The sequence below is a fragment of the Patagioenas fasciata genome, chromosome 5, assembly GCF_037038585.1.
Source record: "Patagioenas fasciata isolate bPatFas1 chromosome 5, bPatFas1.hap1, whole genome shotgun sequence".
Lineage (NCBI taxonomy): Eukaryota > Metazoa > Chordata > Aves > Columbiformes > Columbidae > Patagioenas > Patagioenas fasciata.
In genome coordinates, this window is record NC_092524.1 from 18,982,450 (window position 1) to 19,005,503 (window position 23,054).

The window sequence follows — 23,054 nt, forward strand, 5'->3', positions numbered from 1 at the left end:
TGGCTGCCTCAGCACTCTGTACACGATGAGAAAGTGCAGCCTGTGTGAGAAGGCAAAGAGAGGTCACCAAGTACCCCAGTGAGAGCAACTTGGTGCACCACAGACCCTGGAGCAGCAGTGAGTGCACACACCCCCATGCACAGACCACGGCTGACGTGCCACCCCTCGTATCCTGAGGTTCTGCAACTTCAGCTCTCAGGTTGCCCCATGGAGGAGCAGTCCACGGCAGCAGATCATAACCAGGCTAGCAAGATCAGTGATGTGAAGCAGATTCTTCCCCAGCTTCCTTCTTAGTCTGGTGCCTCAGACCAGCTTCTTCTTGAGCAGCTGGCTCCTCAGCAGCAGGATCTGCAGAATCCACATAACCCATCCAGCCCACGGTATCCCTTCAATTTTGCTACACAGAGTAAGTATAGAATCTTAAGCTTTATTTTTCTATTGGCCAGCAACTTAAACTAGGTTTAAAAAAAAAAAAAAAAAGCAATGTATATTATTACATAAAGTATAAAACAGCTCAAAAGACAAAAGCCAACTTACTGTTTGTATTTCATTCTTCCTGGCCTTCCCAACCCTGTACAATATATCTGAAGGAAACGGGTAAAGGCAGCTATGAAGATATACTTCAGAAAGTAGAAATATTGCTTCAAGCAACATGCTCAATATTTTCCTCTTAGTTAGTAGTCAATACTTGTCAGGAACTTGACTATAAAAGAAGAAATAATTTAGAAGTTTCTCCTTTAGATCACTACACAATAATTTAGATTTCCATCTTTCCTACTGCTGTGGAACCAAGGATACACCTCAGTTCCTCCAAAACTCTTTCTGCATTAGTTAAGGATTATTTCCTGGGGCTGACGTTGATGGGAGAGTTTCAGATTGACCTGCTCTGAATTTTAACTTGTCACCCTTTAGTGCCAGTCTAAGGTTTCTGCTCTGTGAACTAAAAACTCCATGATGCTGCAAGACCCTTCAGGGGTCTGGGTGATTTTGCTCATGTTAACAGTCTGCTGCCAAGCAACATGGCTCAGCCAGCACCACTAAAAGGCCAGGAGAGGGAATACATTTGTTTATAAAAGGGTTTGTCTTCACTGCTTAAAAACACCAAAACCCCACAGCCCTTTTTGCTTCATGGATGGAATAGGCATATCGGGAAGGTGAGAAGAAGAAAAGAGGCACACAAGATCCTATGAATTCGGGCTAAGCCCCTGTTGGCATCATGATGGCACTAAGTCCATGGCAACAGGGATGTCTTTGTCCTGTATGTATCCAGGATCCCAATGCAGAGAGAATATTTAAATAAAACCTATTCCTCTGTAGCAAACAGGCAGTTAACCCAACACTACCATTTACCAGGTACACTGTGGCAGCTGGTTGAAGCTGACTCTCCTGACCTTCTCAGCAGTAACCAGTAAAGTGGGCTTCTAGATCTCAATAAAGTCAGAAACCCCTTCATTGATTAGTGAGCTCTTTGGAGGCTAATAAAACATTTGTATATATTTACTTCCTGCCCAAGAAAGACAAGCCTATACCAGTTCTTCCCCAAACCTCAGCAGGTGATACTTAGGAGGAAAAAGGTCTTCTCATTCACACTGGAAGTCACTCAATAAAACAGACTAGACCCAAAAGAATTAGAAAGTAGCCCATCATCTTTGCTCCAGAACTGCTAGGAGGCAAAAGGCCTCCTGGGGCTCCTAATGGCACTGTGCTGGGGGAAGCTTCAAGAGGAGGAAGGATTGCTGAGAAATCCTAAGGCACTCACATCTCGGCAACATCAGAATGATGACAAGATTTCAACTACACCACACTGTGCTCCCAATCAACAGGGAGAGTAGGTCTTGCCCCACGTAACCAGGCAGAGATCCTCTTAGGCAGAGAACAGCTGTGTTAGGACACTGGTGCACACCTTGGGAGGAGGGAGAGAGATCTTCCACATGAGAGACTCAGCTCTGGCTCCAGCTCAGCAGAGAAATGTCATCCGTCCTCACAGTCAATGCCTGCTGCTGCTGAGCCACTTCTCAGAGAGCAAACCATGGTTCTTGTATAGCATCCTGATACCTTCATGTTGGCTCAGGAGAAACGGCTCTGGATAAATCTTGCTTTGTAGTTATATCAAGGGACTGTTTAGCTAGAGCTTCTAGCAGCAGACCAACAGCTCTTTTGTTTCTTGACAAGGAAGAGAACCCATTGAACTCCTGGTGCCTTGTACACACCAAGGAGGGTGGTTGTCCCCTAGAGGGGCAGGTAAAGTGGTGCATAGTTTGAGAGGCATTTAATTACCGAGCCAAGTCCTCAGGTTACAGACACTTCTGTGGTGGTGGTGGCAAGTGGTCAGGTTGGCAGGCACTAAGGGAAGTGGCAAAGGGTGAGCAAGAGTTCCTGCAGCTATTAATATGGTTCTGGCTTTAAACTCTTGTACAAGCAGCAGGTGAAAATCATCCCGAAGATCTACAGGGTGTAAAGAGAAGAGAGAAATGCATGAAAAAACACAACGGAAGTAGCTGAGGCAGCAGCTTGCAAACTAGCAGTCTGGACCCAGACTGCAGTGGCAGCTGGCTCCTGCCTGGACATACTGCACTCCATGTTGCAATAAGCAGCAGGAGAGAACATAATCTGTGCTAATCCTCGTAATTAATTATCAGCATCTTCTCTGGGGTGTAATTTGGCTACTTGCCAGAGACATCTGCATCTGGAAGAATACCCTGTGCCCTCTCCTCTAAAATGGGAGTGGGGGGACATCCATATCCTACTCCTTTATTCATCATCCTCTCCCAAATCATTTGCAGGCCCACAGTGCCATTCTTCAACATGACACAGCTGAGGGAGAAATGACAGATGACTTAAAATAATCCTAATGAACTGGGATAGGAAACTCCTTCAGACCTACCCTTCAGCTGTGCAAGCAACCACGGCACATTCCCACAAGAGGTCTCTCTCAGGCTGCCAAACGGCCAGCCATGGCCAGCACTGCCTCCCCCACAGCCAGGGAGCTGAAGTTTCTCCCCCTGGTCCAGGTGCTTGCACTCCTTCATGAGAAGCAAATTTCACAGACTGGAATAAGAGACTTTTGCTTTGGAGCTAGTGAATCCTCAGGTCCCCAAAGTACTGGGTGACTTCTCCTTGCCAGGCAGGGAAGAACCTAAACCATCTGATTTCTCTCCATCCCACAGTTCTGGGGTTTCTTTAATTTCTGCCCAGCAGCTCCAAAATGCCTCTCAGCCCTTTTACCTGCACACAAGCAATGCTGATCCCCACTGCCCCGATAATTTTCAGATGCTCTTGAATGAAGTTTTCCAGCTTGGTAATGCAACCGCTCTGCAAGGTGAAAGGAGGAACATAGAAAATCAGCTTAACTTTAACCTCTTGTTCACTTTAATCCAATGGTTGTGACCCTTGAAACCAACGCCATAAAAAGCAGTGTCTGTGAGCAACCTCTTCACCCAACATCACTGGAAAACCTACACAGATGATGTAAACAGGACCATGTTTTGTATTGCTCTGGACCTACTGGCTCAGGAACCACTGAACAAATCCAAGGTGGCTGCTATCTGGGCAGGAAAAATGCAGAAGAAATAGCCACATCACACGGGAGCGTGTAATTTTTCTCTGAGGTAAGTGGAGAAATGTTCCCTCGCTCATTGCCTAGCACGTGCCTGGAGAGGGTGTTTACTCCCATAAGGCCAAAAGGCCAAGGAAATGCTACTGAGTGGATCCAGTATCAAGAACTCCAGCATGACAGAACCCTTTAAATAGTAAATTCCTCTCACTGCTATTTATGACAGTAATGAGTATCAATATGAAACTCGAAAGCCATGCTCTGCCTGCCTCTGCCTTGCTACTGCATCCTTGGCTGGCAACGTCACCTTTCCCTCCCTGTTTCAGGCCCAAGCTTTTGTTGTCATAAGGCAAAAATAAATCACTAAGAATATTTTCTGTTGGTGTTGTGTTTGGGTTTTTGTTTGTTTTTTAAGAGTTCACTTTAAATAATGAAACTGTTGAATCCACTGAGGCAAGTTTTCCATGGTAACATCTGGGGGTTTATTGTGTAGGCTACTGCAGTGCCCCAAGGGTGCTGGGCACTCTCCTGCCCCAGGAGCTTAGATGAACACAGACACCTACACACACACAGGCAGAGGGAGGGAGTGAGCACGCAGCCCTCCAGGGAGGGATGGTAAAGGCCTCACTTTTCCCACTACAGTACTGGGTTTTACACTCAGCCCCAGCTATCCTGATATGAAACCAGCTACTCCTGTGTTCCCTGATCTGACCCTTTCCTATCTTTTTCTTCTCCAAAGCTACTAAAATCCTTTCTGAACTCTGAGACCTCATATCATGATATGCAGCATCTGGCGGTGGATCCAAACCTCCCCTTACAGCTTCTTGTGCTCTAGAACTAGCCCAAAACATTTGGCAGCCTACAGGGTCCCTCTGAATAATGCAGCTGGGCAGCTACCTCCAGGTTCACCCAGCACAAGGAGAGGACAGGAATTGTCAACTCTGCCTCTCAAATGATTGTGGGTTTCCACTCTCAGAAACACCTCATGAGTGCTTGGACTCTTTTCTGCACTTCCTTGTTGGGTGCAAACCTTATGGGAAAGTCTTCTTCCTGCAGAGCAAAACCCAGCCAAGCAGCTGGACGTGTGCTTTGACAGATCAGAAAGACTGGACTCCATCTCCCTGTTCATTCCACAAAGACAGACGGTTGGTTTCCTTTCAGGTGTTTGAGTTGCTTGGCTTAATGTAGATATTATTCACACTCCTCTTCTGAGTTGTGCTCAAAACACAGATTGTGAGAAGAAATACCTGCTCTGGAGGGGACACCTCTTCATCCACAGCCCTCCTCAACCATCACAAGGACAGGAACAAGGAAAAAGCTCCAGCCACTGCTCTCCAGGGCTCAATACAGCCAGCCAAGGTGCTGGTTCCACTAATGAGAAAAAGGACTATGCTACTCCATAGAGAGCATCACAGTGAGCAAGTTAAAGCCAGGTGATAGAACTAGATGGTGCCAAAATAAATGCAAGAACTTTTACCAGCCTTATGCAAACTGAATGAATAAATGGTCTGAGAGCTGCCTGTTTACACACTCAGCCAGTCTGGTGTTCAATTTGCTTCTTCTAGAAAAGAGATAAACACCTTTATCTCAACTTCAGCCTTCTTTTCAGCTCGAACTGCAGCCTGCTGGAACTGGCCAAATTTGTCTGCTACAGGGCCCTCTTTCTTCCTCATATGCTGTTTCTTCATGCTATAGGTCAAATCCCACTACCTCAATCAAAGGCCAGAAGTATCTCCATTTGTACCTCACCAAGTAATTCCAGCAACAGGAAGCTGTGTCAAATGTAGGGCTCACATCCAAGTCTCTTGCTAGATCCAACAATCTCTCCCACTTCCCCCTATCACTAGCACACCCTGCAGTAATAATATATTATTTTTCTCTGTATCTACAATAAAAAAACAGCCTAGACAGCTGAATGCTGAACCAGAGAAATGAATTCTGTCTTTTAAGGAATCCTACTGACTTTGAAGCATACCGACAGTTTACAGCAATAACCCAACACCCTCACACCCTGCCCACCTCCTTTACTTAGTGACAGCAGCTCTGAAGCCCTTTTGCTCTTTACCTCCTTGTAGATGTTGGAAGGATGGTCTCTTCGGCCACACAGGTCGGTTATTGTCTTACAGCAGCTGTCTGGGACTTTCCGTCCACTGGCCTCTGGAGATTTGATCCACTGGCTGTCAGCCCAGTCTGTGTAGTTGTTGCTCCCACAGCACTTGAACTGCATGCACAAAGAGCAAAGGCTGAGCCTGGCAGCACTGCAACCTCCTTCCTCCAGCCTCCCACACCAAGCCCTGGTTTTCACTCTCTTTTGCAGAAAGACTCCAGCTATCTCATGGGTTTTTTTATTTGGTTGTTTTTGGGCTACTGTAACTATTGTTGTGTGTTGGTTTAGGCTACTAGACCTACTTTTGCGTTAGAAGTGCCCAAAAAGGTCATTAAATAGCAGCTTCATCCATCTTTCAGCTTTTGTGGTTTCTGGTTACTGTTGGGATGAACTGTAACCAAAGCGCACCTGCAGTTGCCTCAGCTCTTCATCACTGGATAAAGAGTGTTAATGGTGGTAACCAGGTAAGCTTAATTACCAGTTACTACCACAAGTACACCTGCTACAGCAGTACACACAAAGTAGGCCCCATGCTTTGGAAGTGTCTATGCACAAGGGTCGTTTCTGTGGGAAAGCCTGTCAGAACTGAGGCAGCCCTAACTTGAACCGCCTCTGAGCCAGGCACAGCTAGCAACAGTGGCTGGCAGACTCTTTCATCTTGCTCTCTAGAGTACTGATGAGCTTAATGAAAAATGTTAGCAATTTCTCCAGAGCTTTGAAATGAGAAGTAAAATGGCTGTGAGTGTGATGTGACAGCTCCAGTTCACTCTGGGAGTATTTCAGATGTTGCTTCCCCAGTGATACTGGGCATGCAATTCAGAAATCACACCATGCAATTCTGCCAGTTGCATGGCCCAGGCTGGGCACCTCACCCAACCTTGTCTCGAATCAGAAGCACAACATGCACTCAACATACAGAGGAAACTTCCGTATTTGGGATGTCAAGAGCCCATGATGCCTTTTGTGTGTTTGATTTTTAAGCCCTGCAACTGCATTAATTCTCTCTGCCTCTAAAGATACCCACCTCCTGCTGCAGTTTGTCTACTGCACTGGTAACACTCTCTTCTCCTGCCTTCCGGTACTTCTGGGTCATAGTGTTCTTCAAATTTTGCTTCAGCTCCATGCTCAACTGAATGGAAGAGACAAATGGGATAAAATCACAAGGTAAACTCACCACTCAGAGTGATCCAGAACCCTGCACACCTTTGCTCCAAGAGAAAAGGAGAGAGCCTAGTGGAAGCTACAGCTTCCTTCAAGATCATCCTCCAAGGTTGGACTGGACAGACTTATTTCCAACTGGTTACAGATCATGCCTCTATTTTATTAACTGGAAGAAGGTGCTTCAGGACCTAAGTTCAGCCTGCATTACGCATCAACATATGGATCCGCACGTTGAATACATAAAATTGCCAAGATGTGCCTGTATCAAAAAAGAACACAAAACTGTGCCTGCTTAAATACAAATATGCCTATGAGACCATGTGCAGTCTTCTTCCCCTGAAGCCTGTGACAAAATACTAAAAAATAAATCACTCTGTCCAGGAGCAGGAAGAAATCAGAGCCCTGGGCATGCTGGACTGAAGCCGCATATTCTGAATAGCTCTTGTATCAGCATCAAGAAGGGTGCCACAGGAGGGAATTAAGTGTGTGATTGCAAAAGTACTATGAGGCCTTTCTTGATAACAGTCACAGAGAGACAAAATCTGAATTTGCAAGTGAAAAATTTCTGAAAGCATCATCATAAACCACTGGCATGTTCAGATGATTTGATTCAAACATTTATTCCTGTGGAGGCACTTTTAATCTATCTGAATTAATCTCACCCATCCAGGTGATAGCCAAAAAGCAACAAAGAGCTGCATCTTTTTTTTGTTATCCTGGTTCATATAGCAACACACTGCTTTAGTCCAACACTTGTGAAATTCAAGTTTCCTATACCAGTTAACAATGTCAACAGGCATTTTAGATAGGGTTAATGAATGAAACAGGTGGGTAGCCTCCCTCTACACCTTTTACTCTACATAGTAACCAGTAAATGAGAGGTCAAAAACATCTGGTTATGCTGAACTGTGCAAAATACAATCTGCAGTGTACTGTCCCTTTGAAACACTGTTTTTTCCAAGCCCATGCATCTAACGGGGACACCTACCTCACAGAGATGATATGAGGCTTCATTCATTAATATTTACAAAATGCTTTGAGATCCTGGGCTGAGAAGCCCTACAGAAGTGCAAAAGACTTAGTGTAATAAAAACAAAAAAAAAGGTTTGGTAGCTAAGAAGAATCAGAGGCAAATAAAGAGGAGAGTCCACCAGCAGAATTATTACTTGGGATAAAAGCAGTTACCTGTGGGCTCACGGGGAAGAACTGCAGCATGGAATAGACATATCAAAAGAAACAGTTTAGACACACACACAAGCCTTAGACATCAAAGCAAGGGATGAAATAAAAACAGTGGCAAACAGAGCAAGCAGGCTGCAACCAGGAAAGATGGGGGATTTGTCAGCCAGATGGCAAGGGGAAGCACAGCTATTATCAGAGATGCCCTCAAACGATCTAAGGCACTCAAGGGTACAGCTCAGAATATGTTGTCCCTTATTTCAACCTAAGGATCAGCTCCTCTTCATTATCACGTACAAACCTCGTGCCTTTGCATGGAGGGATGAACAGACCCTGGCTTCCTGCCAGGATAGATCTTTCCCTGCTAAATATGCACACTCATAGCACTGATCCCTCCTGGCTGGAGCCAGCATGGTTATTTGGCTCCTTGCAAACCACCAGTGCCCATTTTAGGGAGGCAAAGCACAAAAGGCCTAAGAGAAATAGGAATGGCAAGGAATCCTGGCAGTGAAGCCAACAAGAGGGGATGTCTAGCTGCTTTTCAGACTGCCACTTGTAAACAATCCTGATTTGCCATTTCAAATCAATTTCTAGACATGAGAGCAACTTCGCAGGCTGTTTGTGCCTTGGTAGGTAAACTCCCATTAAAAACAAAGCGATGACTTAAGCCTCTGTTCTCTGTAACTGCAAAAAGTACCAAGCTAGAACTGCAGCTGTTAGGAGCCTGTGCTGTACTCCAGCCCCCCAGTTGAAGTACAGCTTCTTAACCTGAAAGGACCTCTTAGCTGGACCATTCATTATCTTTTCCAGTTGAAAAATATAGCAGATAGCTTGCTGGATGCATCAGGAACTGCTCCTATGTCGTGAATATACTAAGTGGCACTAGCGTGATTCCAGTTGCTTGCACTATGCCTTGAAGGGTGTTAGGAGAGTTCCTATATTTACACAGCCTCAAAAATTGTCTTCTACAAAGTTCTTCAGAAAAACAGCACAGAAAGGTGAACCACAGGAAGGAGCTGAGCAGCAAGGCTGATCAGCCTCCCTAGAATAACCACCACCACTTTGTCAAAAACACTCAATAATCTAATGTCTTCTGTATGAGGAGGGGAGTGAGTACAGACATGTGGAAAGGTGAACCACAACCAGACCCTAGGTCCCATGCCCCCAAACCCATTTCTGGCTGGAGAAATGGGATGATAACCAGCTGTTTCCTCTCCCTGGTTTGAGTCTCTAAGGACCAATGTCCACTCACCTGCTGATAATAGATATAGGCCAGGATTCCAGCAATGATCTCCAGGAGAAAGATGCACAGTAACAATATGAAGTACTGTAAAACAATGGGAAAAGGAGGACATTAGAACAGAATGTAAGGAGATGCCAGAAGCCAGCTTTTCATTAGCAGGTAAAATGTATGACTCTGTCTTCATCCATGCTTTTTTGCAGCAGTATTCAAAGGCAAGGGCTCGGATTAATACCTCAATAGGGTAGGAAAGGAACAAACCCACAGGTTAAAAAAACCACCAAACCACAGGATAACTGAAGACAAGCAGCAGCAAGTGTGAGTTTAACTCAGAGTGCCAGAGGGATATAGAGAATGGAAAAGTGCAAGCAACTGAGATAAGATCACTGGACAAAGGAAAGTGGTTGCTGGATAACCTGATAACTACATTCAACACCACAGAAAACATCTGGTTCTGACATCAATACAAAAAAATGTTCAACTTTTTGTTTTGATATTGGTTAAGGCATGTCACCAAGTTACGAAGGAGCAATACAGGTTGTAATGATGATTCAGTAAAGCAAAAAAGGGCTCATTTCACCAAGGATATAGTACACCAGCATAAACTGCAGATTTATGTTCCTAGTGACTTTCACGGGGCTCAACCACAGGCTGAAGGGCACTATTGAAGCAGATAGATTTTAGCACTGATTCACACTCAGGACTGTGACTATACATTCTGCTGAACTAGGATCTAGAGGGAAATGCCTGGTATCTCAAAATCAAAGTGAGAAGAGCTCTTAGAAAACTAAGAGGAGAATATGACTATTTCTTAAAAGGGCTTAATGGCAGTGAAATGGAAAGTGATGTGCTCTGCTTACCACAAGAAGAATCAAATGGACAGTACATAAAGCTGTTTGGGGGCACTGTTCCTATACACAAACACAAAGGGAAGTCAAACCTATGAGGAGGAACATGTGTACTAGATTAAAAGGACTAGGCAGACTTGAAGACAGAGGGTGATGTGGCCGTTTCTTCATCGGGGTCAAAGAGAGTTTTTCAGGTAGAACTCCTATCCTAACACACAGGCCCTGCCTTGCTCCTGGTCAGCAATGAACAGTTTCTTTAGAGATCCAGGCTGTTCTATGACTGCTATTACATTCATCTTTCTGTAGACAAAGCTGAAGAGACACCCATTCCAGCCATAACAATGACATCATGCTAAGTCCCTGTTGGCCTCCCCAGGATAGAACAAACAAAATATCTCCTATTTTCTGTTTTACCCTGACCTTAAGAAATGGCTGCTCCCAAGGGATGAAGCAAATGGCTCCTTACAAATGTAACTGGATATCAAACCATCTCTCCCTGGCACAAATAAGGAGAGTGAAGACCTGGACACTGCAATGTGACCTACACAGCATGGATGTCTTTCGTTTGCACAAGGGTTACACTCCAACTGTGCACCCTTCTTCACTAGGTATTTCCAAGCCCCTTTGCAGAAGTAAAATGATGCAGACACACACACTCAGGCTTCGCCTTTTGCTCCTGTTGGGATTCAGCAGCTGCAAAGGATGAACAGCTGGGTTTTATCTGCAGACCAGGCTTTAATCTGAGCATACAATCTTAGGCTTTCACTCCCCAGGCCCACATCCTCCCACACTGCCAAACTGTGACGGTCTCTGCAGACGTCTGTACAAGGTACCCATTCATACCAGGGCAATGAGTCACCCAGCGGTGTGTCAGATAGCTAAAGGCTGGTCCCAACACTTGCAGGAGGTTGAAAGGGGACAAGAAATGATCCACAGGCCTTGACACAAAGGCTGGCTTTCTTTTGTTGTGACCTAGTTATGACCTAACTGCTCTGACATCATCTCTCTCTATAAAGGCGGCAGGGGGGAGGAGGGTGGCAGGATGCTGAGAACAACCAATGAACTAGAAAGTTTCTTTTATTTATTTTTTCCTTTCTCCATGTCATCATGTCACAGGCATTCAGGTAGAGCTAAGTTGTGTCACCATAGCTTGGCTCATTACTCCGGCTTACGGTGGACAGAAACATGAATCCAGCAGACCTTACAAAATTCGAGTCACAGGACCTTTGTAACACCTTGTAAGGGAGGTTACTGCATCTGCCACCCACACATCCAACCTGTCTCTGCTGATACACTGCATCATTATCCTGGTCCTGTCTCATCGTTCCCTCAGGGCCACTTCCAAGTATCAAGCTGACATAGGGGGGGCAGCAGCTTTCACTCTGGACACATGCAGAGCACAGGGCTGCTCTTCTTGCTTCTCATTAGGCATTGCAGAGGTGCTCTGGAAGCAGGAGGCCAGCTCTGGCATGGAGCTGCAGGGGCATGCCCTGCTCACTTCCCAAGAGGAAGCAAAACAATCAGAAATGTGGCATCAACCAAAGGCCTGTAGAAGACACATGCCTGGACCTTGGGGAGGCTCTTCACAAAATTTACTCTTACTCTGGCTCCAAGCCAGAGTCAGGGCTATTGGTGTCTCAAGACCTACAACATCCATAATTCTTCCATCCAGCTTCAAGTGTTTGAGTGAAGCACCAAGCATTAGTGTGTTTTTTCTGAATAAGGCAAAGAACGGTTCAATCTGTCTATGATCCAAATCGCTCTCTGGAGAGATCTTTCTACTACTTGAAGAAGAGATATGTAACAACTATACCACTAGATCAGCAATCCCACTTCAATGGGAGGGCTCCAGGCTAAAATGTTGCAGGAACAGAAATCATAACCCGTTTGTGTTCCCTTCTCCCTATCCAAGGTAGCTAGCTAGCTGGAGTGGCAGTGTGAGAGGCCAAGCCTGAAGAAAGTCATCTCCTTTCTTTACATGTAAAGTTTTCTACATGTAAAGTCTGTGTATGCAGGCGTGCATCTCGACCAAAGTACAATACAGTAGTGGTATGTGTGCTTGTGAAGAGCTGGACTGTAGCATCTACAGCCAGCCAGGCTGCAGATCCACTGCCCTGCCTGTTCATCGAGCCAGAGAAACTCCACATCTGCTGCCCAAATCTCGGCACATCACCTGGCTAAGGGAGGCACACAGGAAAGTAAATAAGCAATGACCAAAAAGAAAAAGGTGCAGCTGTGGGTGATGAGCAATGAAATACTATGAAAAGCCTTGAAGCGGGCCTATAAAACTCAAATAGAAAGGCAGCAAAAAATTTCACAGCTTCCTGAGTCTTCAACAGAAAAACAAACTAAAAACCAGATATGCATTTTACAAACAGCAGCCAAAGCTGTCGATAATTGATTTTTAAAAGCACCAAGGAAGCACTGGGGAGAGCAGACAGTGCTGATTACGGTCCTTTCTCACATATTTACGTGGTCCTCTGGTAAAGACAGAAATTGGGACAGGCTGGCAGAGGCCCCAAGGCATGAACAGTGAAGCTGTCAGGATTACTGTCTGAGCTCAAAGCTGGCGAAGGACTCCAGACAGGCTCAGCCAGCCCTATCTCTAGTGCAGATTACTCACTGGCACTCAGAGCAGAGCACAGGCAAGAAGAAACAATAGGCCTGTCACAACCAGCCACTCCGAAAGCATGCGTGGTGTAAGGAGACAGAGTGATCTTTTGTTCCCAAGGGACAATTATTATTTTTCTGTGGCAGAATAACAAAGAAAACCCCACTGGATTTTCAACCATAGCTTCTGGCTGAGGCAAAAAGACAAAGGGAGATCTCTCTGGAATGGAGGGTAAGTAAAGCAAGGCCAAAACGACAGCTACACACCAGGGGCCTAATGAACAAGCACAGCAACGCACTTACTGTGCCCTCTGTGTTTTATTCTCCCTTCCTGGCCCTACTCTGCCTCTCACAGGGATTATGAGGCCTTGTTTGCAACTCCTATTTCTCCTCCTCTATCCAAACAAAAGAGGGGAAATGGGACAGTCAGGTGAATAGGAATTTGCAAGGGAAGGACCTGGTGAAGAGTCGCTGATGTATCCTTTTCTGTAACTGTGAAAGCAAAGAGCCGCTGATTGTTATTTCAGTCATTGCACTCACCACGGTACACTCCAGACTGAAAGGGAAATTTGAGAGGGAGGAAGCAGAATAGAATCCCTAGGGCTGGTTGAAAACTTCAGTGAAGGTGGGTGAGCAGAAAGTAACACAGGGAAAGGCATGCAAAAAAGCAGCAGATTATCGAAACAGTGTGGCTTCTTTTGTGGAAGCAAAACTAACATTTTTGCAATTAAAGAACATACTCATCAGAAATATTCTGATTTTTGACAAGTGAAAAAGCATGTTGATTTGGCTTGAACATATTGTCATTAAAAGCCAGTTTTGTCTCTCGTATTTTACTCTCTCTTCCAGTTTTCCAAAAGAGAATATGGGATGGGCAGGAAGAAGGAAGAGACAGAAGCCACAGTATTTTGTTTGGAATAGTTTCAAATAGGTGTTCTTACACAAAATATAGGTATTATGGCTATACTTTGTACTTCTGAACCACGCGGTGGTAAGCACATTCTTTGGGTAGATGAAAGGAAATGTTCTCCAGTAGAACCTGTCCCCTAGGACAAGGACAGCACTGCTGTTCAGAGCTGGAGGCCTTAGTGGTATTTACTCTAGGACAAACAAATAAGGTAGGTGCAGAACACAACCAAGATGTTTCCCTCCTTTCCAGCACGCTTCAAGAGAAAATTGGGTGAATCCTCCCCAAACAAAATAACCAAGCAAAACTTACCACTCTTAGCAAATTCCGACGCTCTTTGAAGGTGGCACAGCAACCAAGGATGCCGGTAACCATGACAACCACCCCAGCCACCACCAGAATATAAGCAGTTGCCGAATACGTGCTGGAGGAGAGCAGGCTGATGTAGTCACTCTTCTCAGCAAGGGTCCAGGCACCCACGGCCATCACAGCCCCGCCAGCCAGCTGCGCAGAGAGAGTAGCAAGCAAATGAAGGGCATTTGATGCATGAACTTGCTCACCTCCTAGAGGAACTGGACTGGGATACCAGGACATGCTTCAGCTCTGTAAGCAGAGCCAAAGATGATCCACACTAAAGGCTGGACTCCCAGAGGTCTCACACGGACCAGGAGCAGGCCCCAGTGCTCTGGGAGGGGCTGGGCATCAAGGTGGCCAGCTGAGCACCCCAGGCAGCCTGAGATGAAAGCTCTCTGAAGCATCTACCTGTCCACAGCGATCTGTACTTGGATCAGAGCCTTTCCAAAAGTAGCCACACTGTTATCTGGGCAAACATGAAAAAATGTCAAATCTATTGGGGTGCTACCTAGCACAGAGGGCAAGAAAACAGCTTTACATCAGCAATCTTTCTACTGTTTGTCAGGCAGCAATACTATCCATAAATGGCAACCATGCTCATCATCTCCTTCCTAGACTATACATCTGGGGAGAAAGCAGTCAAGGAGCTAAACAGCCTGGCTGGTTAACTCTAGCCCTTCCAGCAAATGAACATGGAGAAGCCAGCCAGCAGTCTCTACTCTCTTTGCAAGCCTTGTGTTTCTGGAGGTTTTATGCAACTGTATGGGAATTGCGGAAGATTGGGTGAAGAGGAGAAAGGTAAGCACGCTCAAGTGACCCGCAGCTGGGGTATAAAGAAAGCACACACGTCACACTTCTTGTTTTACTGACCTCATGTGCTTGACAAGTAGAACCTCTGTGTGAGATAACACAGGGCTGAGAGGAACCCTACAGTACCTTATGTCTGAGATTCCTGCTTTGTTTTGAGAAAGAGCATAGCACAGCAAGAAGCTGCATCTGCTCTAAGTCTTTAAATATAGGCGAGCGTAGCCGGTCTAATGATCTTCCAGCAGGGCTAAACTTATCAGCACCTGTGTCCCCGTTTACGCCACCTCTGCCTGGGAGCTCAGGTGCGGCTACGGAGATCCCCCAGTAGAGAGGGGTAACTAAAATAAAACTTGCTCTTTGCAGTTACATTTGCGGCCTCTGGCTCTTCTCGCAACGTGCCTGTGCTTGTGTACACGGCAACTTCTAGTAAGCTCAGACAGTTCTCCTTAAAGGTCTGACCTGGACACTCCAATGCTCTGTCCCAGGCAGCAAAGAACAATCCCTTGGCATCAGTCACTTTCTGATGGAAAGAACAACTCTAGAAAGCTCTAGCTTGGACCCAGCTGCAAGAAGGTGGTTTGTTACCCTTGCTCTAGCTGTCCCACTCCACTTCCAGGACTCCCTCTGCCATTTTAACAGCAGGAATGGCAAGACAATGGAGTCCTCAGGCTCTCTGAAAAAGCAAGCCAGGTGAAAAAACAAAGTATGTTTTCAGGCTCCCTGTTATTTTCCATAGTTGCCAACATAACCTAGAAACAGCCAGAGACTACAGTGCCAAGCCATAACTTCTGCAGCCTGGGCAGGCAAGCCCAAAGGATGAGATTTCACCCCACAGCATGACATTTGTGTCCTACTGATGTCAGCGCTTTTTGCCAAAAAATTAATCAAGACCAAGATTTCTGCACCCGACACCAAAACTGCAGTGCCATCTCAGTGCCTCTGAAATAGACTGAAGTTTCTTACCCAGAAAAAGAAGTTGAAGATGAAGAGTAGGTACTTGAGACAGATGGCCCCACATGTTTCCTTCTTTTCTGTATACTCACGCATCTTTCTGGCTCAGCAAGTTCCTGAAAAAGAATCAGAAAAGCTCGGGTCAGTCAGTTATCACACCCGTTCTCCCAAAAGGCCAGCATTACAACTCTCCTCCTGCAAGAACTCTCACTTCTTACCTTCTGCTGAAGTAAGCCAGTGAGCAAGCCATTCAACTGATTTCAGGGATTCTAGACAGCGCTTGCTTAAAGAGCTCTTGTACCCATTTGGGTGACCTACACAGCATAAGACCTGACACAGTGTGAAAGGGAGGCTGATGGTACCAGCATGTGGCCTTTCTGTACTGCCTTCATCCTCCTTCTCTCTCCCCATCTTGCTGTCAACTTTTGGAGACTCATTTTCCTTTAGATCAGTGCTTGCAGCAGAGGGATCAGACCTATCGTTGTGGAAGCGGTCAAGCCAAAACCGTGAACTGTGATCAATGTTATGGTGAGGAAACTTCAGTATAGTTCACGCTCACTTCCTCCTATTTGAACTCAAATAAATGAAATCCCAAGCCTGTTACCCAGAAAAATCCCAGTATCTGGCTCCTGACTGCAGCCTGTAAATGCTGCTTCTGAAGGCAGCAACAGAAACCTCTGTCTTCGACATTTATGGATAATCTGTCCCCAATGAATATTCTTTACTCAGTGGCATTAGTTACCACTGCCTTAAACAGACCCCTCTGTAAGTCTGGGTTATTTTTAATCTTTACAGCTGTAGCTTGGAATGTACTTGTTATCTGCTCAAATGCCCTATTTTTTTTGAACTGCAGCAATATGTTGTAGTAATTAACTCTCTTCACTCTCCTTTTTTCTCATGGCCCTTCTCGCTGGCCAGCTGTCTTCCCTACTAAGTGGAAGAAACACAACCATTGGCTTCAGATGACCTGACACAGCAAAAAGTCGCTGCAAGTACGCAGCAAATGGGAGTTGTGGGTGTACTGATTTGACTGAAAATGGTTTACTTTTCTTCACACACTTAGAAACCTTTCTTCTTCATAGCTAGCACGCTCATTATTTGGACTTAATTTGAGAACAAGCAGATAACACCTCAGCACAGAGTTAATGTTTTTAATTGCTCTGGTCTGAGAGCCATGGACATTCTGAGTGTTCTGCCCACAGGTGTGAGACATCGAGGAAGGGGGACATGGATGGGGCACAGCTTGACTGACATCCAGACTGATCAATGAGAATATTCCATCCCATTAGTGTCATGCTTCAGATATAAAGAGAGTTGGGCCTTCTGCTCGCTCTCTTGGGCAATTTCTCCTGTGCACATTGTTTTTTTTCTTTCGCTCTTTTTTGCTGGAGCCAGGGGAGTTTTTAGCCCAGCCTTTTGCCATTTTGTCAAGGCCTCTGGGCTTTTTCTGCCTTTTTCCTCTCTTTTTTCTCTCTGGGATCAGCTCTGGGACCACGTGTGGCTTGCTGGGACTGGCTGCTCAGTTGTGGACAGAGCTCGCGAGGAATTGCCTTGAGTATCTTTTATTTCTATTTTATTTCTATATATATTTATTTACTAGTAATGTATTAGTATTTTGTTATTTTATTAAACTGCATTTATCTCAATCCAAGTTTCTCCCTTCCCTTGCAATTTCTCTCCCCTGTTGTGGGGGGGTGGGGAAGGGGGCAGCTGTTGTGGTTGTACTGCTAGCTCAGGTCAAACCACGACAGTGGGTCACTCCTAGTGCAGCATTACAGATCCGCTACACTCTTGAGCAGGTTTTTCAGCAGCAGGTCTGCAGCAACTGCAGCTCCATGTCACTTCACTGCCTCCTGTTGATGCCAGAAGGTCTGAACCTCTCAAAAAAATTCTCACCACTGACTGACCAGGCAGACAGGACAAAGGCACTGCCCAGAGCATCGCTGCCAGAATCATCTGCGTGAGGAAGTTTCCAGAGTTGCAACCAAATCCACACCACCTCTCCTGCATTCACTTAAAAAAAAATCATCCCTTTCCTCCCCACTACCAGCCAGCAGGGAATGATGAAAATATCTTGCACCCATATCAGAGCAAAATGTCTTCCTACAGCAGCAATTTCCCTGGAAGCAGGGAGGCAAACAGCCCCTCCTCTTTTCCAGAGGCATTCCGTTCATGCACACTTAGATTACAAAACTTCTTCCCGCAAGTGATGCGAGCTTCCTCTGGGGACCCACTGCAGCTGCAACCCAGCCATGCAGTACAGACACTCATCTACTCTGGTAAGCACGCTGCAAACACCTGACAATAAAGAAAGCGAGCAATGGGTACACACAGCCAGGCTGCACATCAAGTGCCTATCAGGTTGAATCTGTCAGTATTATTTTTGCTGCTACATTGCTAACATCTGGCTTTAGAGCTGGATGAACCAAGACTGGGAACAGCAGCTGCTTATTCTGCAACATAATTGTATTTTATTTGTAAGGGAACTGTTTCTTTTTGCTTCATGCCAGCCCACTCGAAAACCCCAGCCAGGCCTGTGCTTTAGAAACTAATAAATGAAGCTAACAGGGAAGGCAAGGGTGAGACTATGCCAGCAGTCCCACTCCTGCCTGTCCCCCACGACCATTTCAAAAGAAAACATTTTTCTCTAGAAGAACATCTGGCAACAACAGCTGGCAGCAGAAGGCTGTTTCACTGGCAAAGGGAACAGCTCTGAGATGATGGCATCTACCGAGGAGAATTACTCTTCAGAATTATCTTCAGAAGAGATCAGAACCTCCAGCAATGCTCAGATTAATTACCACACTGCAGCACAAAAAGGCCCAGGGCAGCAGGAAGGAATGGATGCTGGCAGTCTGCACTGAACAGACTCAAAGTCTCACTGAGAAGACAGCCACTGAAAGCACCATCTCTGAAAGGTGACAAATTTACAGCTCCCAGAGGCTTCATTTAGCCACAGAACAGGAATGGCAGCAGCAAGGCAGGTTCTCACAGCCACACATGGCCTGCAGAACCCAACACAGGTACCTCAGCCCAGACCTGGGAGATGTGCTCCAGTAACAGACTCTGAGGGCTACACTTGGCTTTCTGCCCACTCCTTCTAGCATCAGGGCCATATGTAGATGAAAATATGCTACAGGTTTGCTGAGACTGACCCTGGTGCAATATCACTGATAGTCAGAAGATGGTAACAATGCTTACTGTCCTCGGGTTGGTTCCACAGCCCAGTTTCTTTCTTGCTCCAGAAGATTTCAAGAACCTTTCCCATCCCCCTGCTCAAAAAAAAGCCACTACAGGTATTTCCATGTATCACCATTCAGCAGGTGCTGGGCAAAGGGATGCTAACTTGTCCTTCCTTCTGATCTGAGAGCTCAGAAATCACAGATCAAGCTGCACCTTGTTCTGGGTGAGGACTGAGTGGACACACATCTGAGACCACACTTGCACTGGTGACAGTCAGTCTGAAACCCCCTCCAGAACGCATGTTCCGCTCTGCTGAGTATCGCGTACAGGCCTTTCAGGCAGCTTGGCTTCGCTGCTGGGAGGAGAAGATCTGTCTGTTCCCAGAAAGCTGGCAGAGAACAGCTGCACGTTTATAAAGCACGGAGATTCATGCTGGGATGGCAAGCCATGAATCAGAAAGCAATCAGGGCTGTCTCCTGTTTGATCTGTCCTTTCCTGCCAGGAGCAAAGTTGATGGCACTGGCTGCCTCTGCATGCTTATTGACGCACCCAGCAAGCTATTTGGGGAAAGGCAGCTCCCTCCAGATCCTCTTTTGGAAGCCCTATGTTTGTGCTCCTTGCCTCACACAGGGTGGCTTGCCGCCTCCCCCTGCCTGCAGACTGTGTCAGGCTTTAGGGAGCTATGCTGGTCATCAGCGAAAGCAAGTGAGGGCAGGAAACACCGGTGAAACGCCTGTGCCAAAGAGCCCAGGCAGTGGAGAGGGGAGCCACAACCTGCCTTGCAGGCCAAGACTTTAGGCTCTGAGCCTCATGGTCCCAAAAAGCACAGAGATGTTGATCTGTGCCACAGCACTGGGATGAACAATGGGGAGGCCTCATCTCAAACTCACTGACATGACAAGGGTCTCTTGGCTTTAGTCACCTTCATAACAGACCCTCAGAAGTACACAAATCACTCTTGAAACCAGACAAGAAGCAGCAACATTAATTAAAACACATGGTTATACTTAGGAACATCAAGGCAAAGGTCTTATCGATAATTACAAACAAGCTCTCCAGTGGACAGAAAATGGCAAGCTGTACCACAGAGCTGTATTTACAAATGAATAAAAATATATTACACAGACATGAGCTTCATAACAGGAAGCACTTTACTAACTGAAAAAGTGGTTAGAAAACCAAAAGCATCTCCAAAAATAAGTTCTCTTGGTTCAGTCCAATAGACAGTAGCTTCATCACCAAGTTAAATTTAAGCAAGCAATCATAGGATACAAGCTGTGAAATTTAGCCATAAAATGAAGAGAAGTATTTTTATGTAATTTCCCAGAAATCAACAGGTTCCTGCTATGCCCACACACACTGCAATATAAGCAATAAGGAAAAATAATGCTCTAACTAAAACAAAATACACAAAGATGCAAATAAAACACAAGGACAAACTCAGTGTGACAGAACCTGTACATAAAACGGAGGTGTAACAGTTTGAAAATTAATTCAAGAAAGTGGAGGCTGAACAGCTTGAATCCAATTCTCCACTCTGACACTGACTTTGTGCATGGCCATTGGCAAGTCCCTTAGTCTGCCCCTTGCCTCTGCTCTTCTACTCCAACACAGTACCCTCATTCTTCTCTAAACCCAGTGATGTTGTAAGGATCTTCACTGAGTACCCCTGCTGACAGGAATGCCAACTGTGAGGCATGACAGGATCCAGGTGACTGGTGTATTGGCAAAAGCCCTATGGTAATTGCACTGCCTCAAAAGTGCCTTTGCCAGTATAGGCTACTTTGGCCAGTGAACTGGAACAACCTACTTTGGGGTTAGTAAAACCCATACTTACAATGACAGGATTGTCTGGTAAAGCGATTCTGGCAACAATTTACAAGCCATGTTGGCTCAAATACTTCAAAGATTGCAAGACGCTAGTAATGAAGTAGGAAAGAATGGAGCAATAGTGAAGCACCTTCTTGACAAGCTAGAAGGAAAGGATGACCCACCTATACAAACATCTCGAGGAGGAAAAAAAGGAGAGGAGGAAAAAAAGGAGAGGAGGAAAAAAAGGAGAGGAGGAAAAAAAGGAGAGGAGGAAAAAAAGGAGAGGAGGAAAAAAAGGAGAGGAGGAAAAAGAAAAGTGAACTCATCCTGCTTTGACGGCAAGCCACAACCTCCCAGCTGGTTAAGAACACAGTGTGTGACTACCAGGCAAGGCAGGGGTCACTCCAAAAGTGAAACCATTCCATCCCATTTTCTTGGGCTCTCATCCTAGTGAGACTAAACACTTAGGACAAACGGAACAACAGGAACGTGCCAGAAGTTCAGCAGGTTTGGCTCCAGTTCCAGATGGTGAGGACCTGGGAAGACAAGCACTGCACAAACAGCTGCTTCATTGTGCTGAGCCACCTAAAATCTCAATGGCAGGACTTGGTCTGGTTATCCCACATCAGTACACTGTATTTTTATTTGCAGGCCCAAAGGCACATACAAGGCACACACCTACATCCCAACTCAGAAAGCACGTGGCACGCACAAACACACACACTCCTGCTGGCTAGACAGTTAGTGAGTCATCACAGACGTTGCTTGGTACATTTGCCTGAACTTGCACAGTAACAGTACTTAATTAAACAGCACAGAAAGCCAGGCCTGCAGGCTTTTTCTGCTCTACCTGCCCGAAAACAGCATCTGATGGATGGGAAGAAACAATGCCAAAGCAAATGAAATAGCTCCCAGCCCATTAAAAGCGTCATTATTTTTAAGTACTGAACTTTTAATCCAACGCATCAGTGACGTCTATTTCTTAGATAACTTGTATGCCAGAAGTGAGATAGCCTCTAATCTCTTTGCCAACACACACCAGAAAGACAACTTGCAGAAAATTCTGCTGCACCTATGCTGCTATGAAAGCGCAGCCCCCAAAGGGCCAGAAGTCCAACATCATCAGCCCCCTGCCAATACAGCCACCTCCGGCTCCCAGTGAGCACAGTACTGGCCTGGTTCGGCTATGCTGGAGTCTGAGCTAGGCCAGACAACCCTGACCCTGAGGCAGTTCTTAGCAAACAAAGCAAGCAGATGTCCTCCCCTTGGTATGTGCAATGCAGGTGTGGGCCAATCACCTATTATCTTCAGCAAACTGACTGAAAACCTCATTCTCCAGGAAGGCTAAAGTCCAATCTTTGAAAGCATGACCTCTCTAAGTTCCCTCTCTCTAAGATGAAAATACTATCACAACCACTTACCCCGTGGAACATCCTCAGAAAAGGCCTCCAGCTACATATCAACTTGCCAGTACACCTCATACTGAATTCTGGCTGCTTTCTGGGCTGTAAGTAAAGCCTTCCCAGGAGAAGACCTCTGATTTACACAACTACTGAGTGCCTTATCCACCTCAAACTGATGGCCAACTTGGATCAACAGCCTTCACACTGACCTTTCACCACCAAAGCAGCTCACAGCGCCAAAGCAAATGTTCAGTCCTCTTCAAGTGCTTTCTTCCACCCCTCTCTTCTTGCTGGCTCTGGTCCTCTGCTGGATTCAGGAAAGCAGAAAGCTGAAAAACGAAAGAGATGCAGAGAATAATGAATCATAGAATAGTTAGGGTTGGAAAGGGGCTTCAAAGGTCATCTAGTCCAAGCCTCCTGCAATGAGCAGGAACATCTTCAACTAGATCAGGTTGCTCAGAGCTCCGTCCAGTCTGGTCTTGAATGTCTCCAGGGATGGGGCATCCACCACATCTACAGGCAACATATTCCAGTATTTTACCACCATCGTCGTAAAAAAAATTCTTCCTCAAGTCCAGCCTGATCTCCCCTCCCTTAGTTTAAAACCATTACCCTATCCTAACAGGCTCTGCTAAGAAGTCTGTCCTCATCTTTGAATTATGTCAAAGATTATTCTGGAAATCAATATTTGATAATATGCTTTGCTATCAAGTCCTCCTTTTAACAAAGAGTGCATGATTTCAGAATACAACTTAACAAATGCATTTAATGAAATTGTGCACTGGATAACACGGGAGAGCCAAACTGTAGCAGAGGAGAGTGTGAAGACCTTCTGATGATAGGAAGCTGTCAGAACACATTTATATTCACTGCTGCATCCTGCAAATACTGCTATCATTTCTGTCAAGGCTGTGTACACACCACAACAACAGCTCATTC

At 45.7% G+C, this 23,054-nt stretch overlaps 1 protein-coding gene across 4 annotated transcripts in view; it reads right to left on the bottom strand.

The window, feature by feature from the left end:
- Window positions 1-407: 407 nt before the first annotated feature.
- Window positions 408-23,054, bottom strand: part of CD151 (CD151 molecule (Raph blood group)) — a 39,963-nt gene continuing 17,316 nt past the window's right edge. For all 4 annotated transcript variants that reach the window (XM_065839422.2, XM_071809032.1, XM_065839424.2 and 1 more), the window contains exons 2-9: window positions 22,325-22,444; window positions 15,730-15,833; window positions 13,918-14,109; window positions 9,253-9,327; window positions 6,685-6,789; window positions 5,619-5,774; window positions 3,226-3,312; window positions 408-2,445 (exon numbers count right to left, since the gene is read on the bottom strand). In XM_065839422.2, the coding sequence (XP_065695494.1) occupies window positions 2,386-2,445; window positions 3,226-3,312; window positions 5,619-5,774; window positions 6,685-6,789; window positions 9,253-9,327; window positions 13,918-14,109; window positions 15,730-15,813 (759 nt within the window). In that variant the 5' untranslated portion in view covers window positions 15,814-15,833; window positions 22,325-22,444 and the 3' untranslated portion in view covers window positions 408-2,385. The remainder of the gene's footprint in view (window positions 2,446-3,225; window positions 3,313-5,618; window positions 5,775-6,684; window positions 6,790-9,252; window positions 9,328-13,917; window positions 14,110-15,729; window positions 15,834-22,324; window positions 22,445-23,054) is intronic.